The sequence below is a fragment of the Euwallacea similis genome, chromosome 5 (assembly GCF_039881205.1).
Source record: "Euwallacea similis isolate ESF13 chromosome 5, ESF131.1, whole genome shotgun sequence".
Taxonomy (NCBI): Eukaryota; Metazoa; Arthropoda; class Insecta; order Coleoptera; family Curculionidae; genus Euwallacea; species Euwallacea similis.
In genome coordinates, this window is record NC_089613.1 from 6,029,761 (window position 1) to 6,041,562 (window position 11,802).

General features: G+C 38.2%; 1 protein-coding gene across 1 annotated transcript; it reads right to left on the reverse strand.

The window, feature by feature from the left end:
• Positions 1–1,580: 1,580 nt before the first annotated feature.
• On the reverse strand, positions 1,581–11,275 carry LOC136408833 (uncharacterized). The gene is made up of 4 exons (XM_066390014.1): positions 10,890–11,275; positions 4,688–4,908; positions 2,741–2,855; positions 1,581–2,517 (listed from the first exon to the last, which is right to left on the reverse strand). The coding sequence occupies exons 1-4, from the start codon at positions 11,179–11,181 to the stop codon at positions 2,144–2,146; spliced, it is 1,002 nt and encodes a 333-aa protein (XP_066246111.1). The 5' UTR covers positions 11,182–11,275; the 3' UTR covers positions 1,581–2,143.
• Between the last annotated feature and the right edge of the window lie 527 nt (positions 11,276–11,802).

Consider the following 11,802-nt stretch of genomic DNA (forward strand, 5'->3'; position numbering starts at 1 on the left):
ACTTTGCCCCTAACCTTGGCACATTTTTGCGAAGTTACTATATCGGTACTTTTTGTGCTTGGGACACATTCGTTTGAATGTTAGAATTTTTCATCCCACAATTTCTACCCTAACTCTAACTTGAGTCACCCTGCGTCATGGCCTTCGAATGTCCAACAGGTTGCTCTTTTCGTCTTTGTCTTAAGCTTTGCTTATGAACTGTCATTGCCCTCTGGATTACTTCTGTCTTGTACTGGTCAGCTCTGTGGTTGTGCGAATATTCATGCAGCTGCTCAGAGTCAAATTTGCTTCCCTCAAGAGCGTGTCCCTAATTTTAGGATCGACTCTCCCAGAGACAGAGCGGTCTTGCACGGCTCTACATATTCACCCTCTTTGTGTCCTTTTGTTCATTTCTTTTTCTTCGTCGACTTCCATTGTCAGATGTTTTAATTGATTCTCCTTCTATATGATTTGCAATATTCTTTTGCGTTTGGTAAACCTTAGACACAGTATCATCCTCTTTGAGATTCGATGTGTTCACCCTTGGAAATGATTGCCGTGTCATCGGCATCGCCAACCATGCTGCAACCTCTGGTAAGTTGGTTTTCAAAATTTCGCCGTCTGCAGACCCAATAGGGATTCTTGTAACACACCACCGATCATTTGATGTTTAAAATTGATAATCTGTTTGCTCAAACGTTTGTAGGCACTTGATTTTCTTTAAGTAGGATTTCATGTCCTTTTGCTTCAGTGCTGCGCATATAATTTTATCGAGCATGGTCAGGAATACTTACTTCCTATTTTTTTATGCTAAGTACGAATTTCTTTGAGATTCTATGATGACTTGAATGATATCTGCTCTTGACCTGTGCGTCCTGAATCTGTATTGCCGTGTGGGCAGACCTCCGAGGTTTTTCAAGGTTTTGGTTGATGATCTTGACGATTAACTGTTCATGCACCTTGACGACGACATCCGATAGACATATTGGTCTATACTTGGCTTTCTCATCGGTTGTTCGGAGCTTGTTGATGAGTATTAGCTTAATTCAGGTTTCAGCGCGTTCTAAGTCCTATAATGTGGACACTTCGTAGCAATCCTCAAGTCCTGAACTAGCTCAGACTGACCTAAAACTAGTAACTTCTGAATTGGTCCAAGGTGATTTTATAATCCTTGAGAATCTTTCTAGAAATAACGAAATCGAATGAGAGAGAGAGAGGAATTTTTTTCAAAAGTTTAAAATTCCCCGACTAGCCTGTACTAACCCTATTTAAACTAATTAAAAGCCGAAAGTGCTTTGAATTAACCCGATCTAACCTGGACCAAAAATATTTTGAACGAGGTTCCTTTAAGAAGGTCTTTTAAGAACGCGATGATTGTATCAACCTGAACTAATCTCATTCGTAGATTATAGTAGTAGGTATTGAAAAATTAATTATCTAATTAGCGTGCGAAAAATACGCTTTGCGCATTTATATCGAAGCGCAAAGTAGGCGGACACGCATTACGTTTTTAGTAGTTAGTTTGCCTTCGTTTTTTTCACGGTTGAAATGAGGAATTTTTTAGTTGGGAGTACAGACAGGAGGAAAGAAAACCCAAGAAATAAAACAGATAATACTATACTCAACGTCGAGTATCACAGTTATGAAATCAATAGAATTCGATAAGACAAACTTCAAGTCGACAATAGATATTCTAAAATAAATCAGTAAAGAGCGTTATTAAAATGGAACAATTCAATCCAATCGACAATAATTAAATTCAATCGACAAACGTAAATATAAAAAACACTTTAATCCAGCTCTTTACTAAGTTTCGTTGCATTATACGTACAGTAATAAACATGTCGAAATATTAAATAATTATGTATAAATATACAAGTCATTTTACAAATACTACAAAACGAGGCAAATGGCGAGTAAATGGGAAATAAATACTGCTTAAATAGAGGACAAACAAAGCAAATAAATAATATAGTATTAATCACTAATAAGCGAAATAAATAGTGGCCATGTTAGTGTAGGTAAATGTGTAGTACCTACAGTGTTGAGATGTGGGATGAAAGTGATGCACAGGAGATGTTCTCGAAATAAAGCAATTTTTCCCATTGGAATGTCATAATTCAAAGTCACAAATCAATAAAGTACATTAAGCACAACAATTTTGTCAATTACTCGCTTGCATTTTCATCCGTTGCAAATTGGCAAAATACTGAACACCCGCCACCGCGAAGTCCAAAACCCCCACCAAATTGTTAATGAAGACCCAATCTCTGGTGCTTCTGTCACCTTCATTTGAAAGATTCTGCATCTTTGCCAATTCTCGGAGAAACTCCTCAGAAAGCTGAGGTTCAGGTTCGTTGAAGCTCAAAGACTGGAGCAGCTCGTCCTTGAGGTTATGGAGCAAGCCCCGCATCGCGCTAAAGTTCCCATAGAGATCTCGCCTGGGACTCGTGGGGTATTTTGTCTGATCTTCGATGATCACTTGGATGGTGGCATTCACTGCTGTGATATTGTAGAGCAAATCGCGGGCGAATTGCACTTCCTAGAATGAGGAGGAAACAGTTAGTTTTGAATCGAAAACGGAAAATTTTCGTATAATCGAAATCTCAAAACAATTTCTCATTCTCTCGATAAAAGAACATTTATGTTAGGCAGATGATACAGTCATCATTGCTGCGGTTGAAGACCTTCTGTACTCAACATTTGAATGAAGCATTAATGTATCGAAGATTTGGTATTAATCTAAACTAATAAAATCTACTTACACCCGAAGACCAATGATTTTTAAACTCGTCCTTGTTCTTTAAGGGGCTTGGCACTGTCGGCAACCAGTCATAGTGGACATCGTTCCATGCCCTTGTGGCAAGTTGTCCAGTCTGTAAGCAAAATATTCAGCATAAATCACCAAATCGGAAAATAAATCTACTAACTAATGCTGCATAAATCGAGTATAATTGCCGGCCATGACACTGCATTTTTCAACTAAAACCGATCAAGCTAGGAGGAAATTCCGCAGATGCTAATGGTATGTAAAAATCATACAATATGGTATGTAATGGTTGCTTGGTAGAAGTGAAACCCGACCTTGGCGTCATCCTAGACGAAGCGTCGCCGAAGATAGCAGTATTGGTTGTGGTTCTTGGTATTGATTTGAAATTGGTTCTTCATTGACCCCCCAAGTACCATAACATGGTACCCAGTTGAAAACGCGACAAGTCACATGGCTTTTACCAAAGAATTGCATCGACTTCCGATGATCGGGCGGATGTAACGCCAAGACATCCGATAGATAAGGATGGAATGGTATGCGAAATCAAGCGGGGAAAGTGAGATGGAAAATATGATAGTATGTAATCGGACGACGACGATACGATATTCCTTATAGGATTATTTGTAGTCAATGGTTTATTTAATGAACGACGTGTCGTGGATATTAATAGAGAAAAGGATGGTTAGGCCTATGGGGAACCATTAAAAGCGTTGGCATCTATTTCGATTTTTGAGCAATTTGAGGCTTTTGGCCATGCTCTAAGGCGATTCCAGAAGCGCATCAGGCACAGATTTCGAGGGGTCAGGGCTTGACTTAATATAACAAATATTTTTAATAATTCAGCGTAACTGCATATAAAGAGGAACTACACCACACACTTTCACACAGTTATGATACATCGAGTTTCCTTTACCAGGTTGGAGCTAAGAAAATAACCGGAAAAACTCATTGGCGTGCTAGACAGAGAATGAATGGGGATAAAATATATTGCTTTAAACAGAAGCGATGCTACTGATTTTTTTTAAGTCTGAAAGCTTGAAGTTGCTTTTACAAATACATAGCAAATAAATACGGTTAATATGCAGTGGCATTGCGAAGAAAATTTGTTAAAAATAAATACGCAGGACGAAAATTTGATTAAATCGAGAGTCGAGGTTTAAGAAAAATCATAAATGTATTTCATGACAAATGACGCCACTGATTTCAGATTGGACGTGAAGTTGCAAAAAAACTTATTATATAAACTAAGAGGCGAGTCAAAGAGGTATTTAACGGGGTTAAAGTCCACTAGACTCCGATTTAAATTATTGACAAAAAATATAAATACATAGAGACGCTACTGATGCCACTGATTTTTCGACAGTTTCTTAACAAAGTATGAAACTCGAAAAATCGAATTTGGAAACTCTGTGGCGTATCAGATGGTAGTTAAAAGGGGACAAAATTGTAGTGGACAATGCCATAAACTGAGTCTGGTTGTAGACAAAAGTAAAAATTACTCTCGAAAATTTTGACTACATCACCTGGTATGGGCTCGAGAATGAGTAAAAATAGCTATAGGACTGTATTAATAAGTTGTTCCTTATGATCAGTAGATTCGGGTAATTCCAGAATACTTTGGGAAATTTTCGTAGAATATTCGAAACTCGAGCAGCAAAATTTGCTCAACGCCTTCGCCTGAAATAGTGCGTGCCAACGGCATTTTGGGTAACCATAACTCATTCGTCTCAGCACCATTAGTATTCATTCGCAGATGGCAATTTGAATTCTTTCACGAATAGAATAAGTTACTAAGTTATTCGAGATCCCGACGAAGACGCGAACCACATCCTTCCTGTCTGTTACCACTCAGTTTACGACTCCTTTGACAATAGTTGGGAAGGACGTTTCGCTTCTTCACGCACGATTAATCAATGAATAATTAATTAATTAACTTACACCATTGGTGTAATTCCGCTTCAGCTCAAGAGCCAACTGGTGTGCAGAACTGGCTGCAGTATTGACAGACTCCAGATTTTCCAGATAAGTGGAACTGGCCATTTCTAAGCTTCTGAGGTGCCTTTTGAGTAAAATGGATCTAGAACTAGTCGTTGTAGGTAGTGCGCTTGCAGAATGGGTCAGCGACAGGCAAATGAGGAGTAGGAGAACGTTCTGGATCCCTGGAAAGAAGATAAATAGCTGTAGATACTCTTTGAATACTGGCAAGTCTCCAAGAAAGCATTGAAACAGCTTAAATTACACTTACTAAGACCCTGGAATTTACTTGGGACATAATTGCTTCGAGAATTTCTGCTGGGAAGTTGACGAATTTTATGTGTATTAATGATTAAAATTATTACTTCTTACGGGTATTGTCATATTTGACACGAATTTTCAAAGAGAACAATGACACAACCACGTTCTATAGCTCGCTCGGAGGTTAACCTCAAGTTAACAAGGCTGTATCAGATTCGCTACGCCTCTGGTTTCCGTGATTTATCATAATTTCTCGCATTTTTGAAAAGAAGACTCACTTGCTTTGGACACTGATCAATTGGCGTATAAACCAAAACATTGAAAACGACTACATTTGTAATCCTGAATTAACTTATACGGATATTCTTGAAATTTATTAATGCGTCGGCTTAGTACGCCTCTGGAGCGTGAATGATCTACATAAAAATTGTACTGCTTTTTCAAGAGTACTACCTTGTGCCCAATTTATGCAAAAATGATTTAAACATTTTATGCTTAGGTGACTGTAATTTGTGGAGCATGAACTTAGTCTCACACCCTTGCCCAGCACGTCTCTAACACTTGCGGGATCTACATGGAAATTTTACTTCGCTTTCTAGAGCATATTGACTACATATATGTCTACAAAATTTTCAGAGACGCAATCTGAGAATCATTTAAAAAATTGTTTGAAAAGTGGTGGAAAAATTGTGCTATGCCAACGAACTTGTTTAGGAGGAAAGCTCTGAGTCTTTCATTTTGCAAAAAAAAATTGAGAGTAGCAAGAGAGTGGGGTGCAGAGAGATAATTAATTAAAGCACTAACTGTGCAAGTTATTTACAGATCAGTTTATGAATCATGAGACTCTCATGAGACTGGGATTTACTCAACGAGGTTAATGGGAAAATCAAGACGAATTTGTCAGTGTCCGCTAAAACCCTCAAAACCCAAAACATACGCAAAAACATATTAATGTCAATTTGATATTTTCCTTATCTTTAACATAATCGTTTATAAATTCGTGCAAAAAATAGGGAAAAAATTAAGAAATCCGCTTTTCGATTTGCATCACAATTCTGACCATCTGGTTGTGTCGGGCCAGTGCTGCATGACACCGTTGTAGTGACCAAACGGAGGAGATTTTAAATGAGAACTTTTTAATCTAGGATTTTAGAAATCGGTTCGGGATTTTTAATAATATACGGAGTCCCCATGAAATAAAATCGAATTTCCAGCAATGTTGTCAAAAATTCCATTTGAAAAGCCTGAAAAACGTACATTTGTTGTTGCCCATAATACTCGAAAACCTAGGTCACAGACACATTAATCCTCATGAGAAAAATCTCGTTTTAGCATCGTGCGATAACCACACAATTCACCTGGAAGTATTCAATTTCCAAGTCATATGACTACTTGCTCAAGTCCTAAAGATCCTTCCGAAGATTACTAAGGTAAGCCGTGACAAAAAGAGCGGATTCAACCCAAACATGCTCAAATTCAATCACCACCAAGCAAAAGATTAGGCAGTGCTTTAAACCGACTTACGTGACGTAACGGGGTAATATCCGAAACCAGCCTTAGTACCGTATCTCTGGTACCATCTCGACTCAACAACGAAAAGCAAAAAGACCATTAAAAGCCATATACAAAGTTGGTCTGTGTCGGGCGGCGAAAGAAATAAATATTATTCAAAGAAGCGGTATGGCAGAATGAAACATGCTGTTTAAATACATATACAAGATTGTGTGGACATTACACACAAAGGCATATACCCGTGAGAATGCTTCTCTTTTTGTTTTTATTGCTTTCTGGGGGCCTGACCCCGACCAACATGGCGGGACCACTCTTGAAATATTTTTTTAATAATTGGTAAAAATATTTTAATTTTTTTCTTCCTTCGAGATGAATGCTTGATAAGTTTCGGTGGGAATGTGCAGGAACCAGGAATGTGGTCTAAACTTGGTAAATCACAGATGCATTTCTCAAATCTGTGGTCATCGACCACGCTGGACATTAACGTTTTATGTCCTCCTCTATTTATTTTACGACAAGACCGACTATCTGGCGCATTTAACAATAATGTCCGATAATTACTGCAATGTCCAGCATTTGCCATCATTTACCACATCATTATGACATTTTCCTTGCATTTTTCGCTCAGGCATTTCCATCTACCCGTAATTTACTATACGCAGTGCTCTTTTCAAACTGACTCTTTTTTTCCACACGTAATTTAATTAGACTTTTTCTTTAAGTGTCGCTATCGGTAACGGGGTTTTTCTTGCGGTAATTCCGTTTTATAGTTATAAATTACCGCAAAAATAGAACACTACTGTTCTTCTGCTTTATGGACTAGCGGGGTCCATTAAAATTGTTCTTCTTTACCGATAATGTGGGAATCTATGCGAGCTATTTTACTTCTTTAATATAGCTTCAGGGGTTGCGTCCGTGTAGCGCACATGGCACGTGGAAACCGGACCATTAGTACTAAATGCAGAACTAGACGTCTTCCGACTTTATTGGTCCAGTCAGTCGGCTGCGTAGCTTCGAACAAAAGGGATTTCCGGCAATATATTCTGAATAGATCAGTTTCTCTAAGAATTGCAACTACTTTTCTGGGTATACCAGAAATTCGCCCAGGTCGCCAAAATTATGGGTAGGTAAAAACCCATGTCGTTGTGTTGCTACATTTATTGTTATTTTATTACCCGCCTAGACGCTTTCCTCATTTGACAGCACTCGCTTTTCCTTAATTGCAGAACCCATGACGAATTGCTTAGTTAGTGCTTAAAATACCGAATTGTTTCTTAGGATCGGTAAAAGTTATTTTTGATTCTATTTAAGATTTTAGTTTGTGCTAATTATATGGGCTACTTAGATTCAGGGCATGAATATCTGCTCCTAACATGAGCGTGTGAAAAGTGTACTTTACACACTCATGAGAGAGTGAAAAGTCCTTGCCTTTTTCCAGTTCTTGCTGGTTAGTACTCTAATTTACGCCATCAAATATTCACCTGATGTGCTTTTAATGTTTTACTATAAATTGTCTTCAATTTCCTTTATTATTATAGGAAATTTGGGATATTCGAAGTGTGGAAAAAACGGCAAAATCAGGCGTAGCTTCTATTGAACATTTTTAAACTACATTTTTGAAGCGTAGTTTCACCTTGCGTTTATCCTCTAATAATACCTGTCTGATACGCCTCTGAATTTTATAAAAGATCATCCAAAATTTCAGATGATGTTCAAAAACTAAGCTAATTCCCGATGTCAAAAGTTCAGTGGCGGAGTATGTTTTCTAAGACCATGGAATAAATCTGAAGGTCTGAATAGTGGAGTTATGCTACTTTTTCAATTTACAGAAAATGAGAAAAATTCCTGAAGGTTTTTGTTGCAGCTCGTTAAAATGATGAAATTTCGTCAGTTTTTATGTTTATTCGGAGAATTCTCATTTTTACTGTACCTTTAATAGAGAACCTGTCAAATAAGAGTGTATTTTTCGTAGGTCTTAGAAAATGGTTTAAAGAGCAAAGCCTGAAAATTTGAATTAAATTAAAGGCCTCTAGAAATAATTGCAACTCGTCAAAACACTGAGATTTCATCAATTTTTACTTTAACTTAGTTGAAATATTTTCTGTTAAACAATTGTGTATTTTCTCAGTATATAGGAAATAGATTGACGTCAAAATCTTGACAATTTGAACGCAATTGAAGTTCTCTAGACGGAGTCATAGCTGGTCAAAGCTTCAAAATTTGATCAGTTTTTCTTCTGTCCTATTCGAAATTTATTTTCCCACCTCTGCCTAGATTATCACAGTGACTAAAACCTTCTTTTTTATAGCGACATTGGTGACACTCACCTCATAGGAGCTTCACCACGCCTACCAATTCTCGATTTAAACCTGCACCAACGTTACCAACAGAGGAATAATCACTACAGCTCGTAAATCTCGAATACGTATAACCTAATAGCGTGTAATCTTTCATAAAGCAAGTGGCATCGAATACAAAAGAGGCGGGAACTCGGTGTAACACTCGGTGTAACAGGTGGCCAATGGTGTGCAGAGAACAGTTCGCGGAATTACGAAGAAAATTCCACGGAATTGGGGATGACGAGACTGTTCACGGAATTCGAGATCGACCATGGATTTACGAGTATTAAGCTAAGGAAACCAGAAAACAAGGCCTTGAACCGTGATTTTGACCCATATTGTAAGCTATATGTAAATTTATACACAATGAAATAAAATTGGGAATATCTGGATCAGGAACAAAGATTTTGGCCTGGAACTTCCCGGAACGATCTTTAGAGTCTTCGGATTGAGAATAAAACTACAAGCAAACTTGCAGAGCGAGTTCTAACAGACTGAGTCTGAATCTGACGCAAATACAAGAGTTTCGTTTCTCTACACCACGATCGGGAAATGTCCGAAATGTAATATATCGATGGGCCTATTCGTATAAATTCCTAAGTGAAATCACGTTTCCCCCTTGCCTAGATTATGAATCATGGAATGTGTAAAGAAATGTTGTGTTTTTGTTCCAGGTACAGGAAATTAGCGGTAGAAGCACGAAAACATGCATGCGACCTTGATTTTCCCAGATCAATTTCCATAGTAAATTCCCTTTCTAGACTGTTTCGAGAGAAGAGGTGCGCACTGACATTTTTGAAAAATTATAGATATGAGGTAATTGATTTTCCTTCACGTTAAGTGATGACTCAAAGCTTCTTAAAATGCAAAGTCTCTCACATTAATTCAATAGTGAGTTGTTCAGTTTCTTGAATGCATGAAATTGGAGACAGAATCTCGATTTTGAAAATTACTCAGTCAGGGCAATTTTGAAGAAATATTTGCTCGAAATAGGGTTTATCGAGTTATCTTTGCTTCTTCTGATGACTTAAACCTTCATTTTAAGAGTACAAAATTTAACACTTTAGTTCAGTGAACAGTTTCTTCCAGGTATTTTGGAAACAAAAACTGATTAGTAAAAACCAGGCACTTTTGAAGAAATTGTAGTTCGAAATAGAGATGAGTTTGTTGAGTTATCTTTGCTTCATCTGATGGCTCAAAGTGTCATCTTAACAGCGTAAAAGTTCTCACTTTGCTCCAGTGAACAGTTCCTCGGATGCTTTTTGGAGGCAGAAACTCCTTTTTGATAACCAAGTGGAAAAAGCTATTTTCAATAAATTGTAGCTCAAAGTAGAGATAAGTTTCTTGAGTAATTTTTTCATAATTTGATACCTTCAAGAGTCTTCTTGAAGAGGTAAATTTCTTGCTTAAATACACTAAATATGTATAACTTCTCATCTACATCATTTTAGAGGCAGATTAATATCCATAAGAACTTGAAGACTTGACGATTTTTGAAAATTTGCCATTCGAACACACATAGAAATTCCATTGAAATGAAGTTCTTCTATAAAATACGTGATTTTCTTCATTGTGCGTAGAGAAGCCTCCATGATTGACCTGATCAACGCCAAAACCGAAGTTATACGCATTAAAAAGATAATTGAAACGGCAGGGAGATTCAAGAAAAAGAAACGCAAACCAAATATTTTTCATAGTTAATAAGCGCATTTACTCTATGTTACAGGGTGTCCCAGGTTGTGAGGTCTAGAGCACTCCATACATCGACCTGAACAAACATTCTTAGTTTTGTTGAGCAACACTTCTTGTTTAAACAACCATTAGTTCAAAACAAGTGGAAATCCAAGGTAAAGCTCAAAGGAAAAGAAATATTTCCTGCTATACATTAGTCAATAGATTGATGATTCTTCTACGTGTTATGCGACTTGCATCCAAATTTGTGGATCGACAGAAGACGGGATCGAGACTCGATTTCAAACGCGCTCGCCGTGCAAAAACTCATCACGAGCATGATCACTTTCCGCATTCAAAACTGGAAAAACTCAAAAACTTACGTTTACTCCATATTTTGTAGCACACAGGCTTCTCACTTTGGTCTTCATTGGAGTTTAATCCCTCACAGCCCATCTCAGTCTGATGATGCAGTCTTTTGAATTCCGAACAATACTGATTATGGCAATTATTAACATTTGAATATAAGGAACTATCGAGTTTGGCGCATTTTAAAGCTTTCCTTGGACTCCCCATTGGGGCGCAAATGCACGCTGGGGACTCCCCAAAGGAGTACCATCGGGTTCTGGCGGTTCTTTGGTCTCTGAACAACACGTGCTGCATGTCGTACTCCATGTGAAAACACTCTAGATAAACCGGCAAAAACTGGTCTGCACGTAAGTGGTTCTACAGTAGGTTCTAGTGGTACTACAACTAACGCGCTGCGAGCTCTCAATTCTTTCTGGCGAGTGTAAGTTCTGTATACAACTATATCTGTAAAATTGAAGAGGTGTGTCACAGCTGGGCGGTGCGAAGCGATTTCATGAATGAAAGGCCCCCTCCACCGGGCTGAAGTGTGCCCGGAAGAACGGGCACGGCGTGAGCCGACGGTGAAGATGCTGGGATTTGAAGAGATTTGCCTTCGACGATTATAGTCCCAGAGCTGATTGTCGGAAATCGAAACTGTTCAACGAATGTCAGGAAAAGGACTCTTTTGTCAGCCACCATTAAGAAACAAGGTCTTTGGATCCGAAGAAATTTAGGAACATTATTTTTCCCTCGTGGGGAGACACTTAATACTTTAGGTTCAACTGTTGGGGATTATAATTTTGAACAATCTCGAACAATGCGAAGAAATTTTCACCCTTTGCGAAAAACAAGCAGTAGACTTAGATGGCCTCAACAGCCCCGGGAATATCTGTTGTCCCCGCGTGTCCTGGATAAATCCAAAGTTCTCGTTTCAACCCCCGGGCCCCA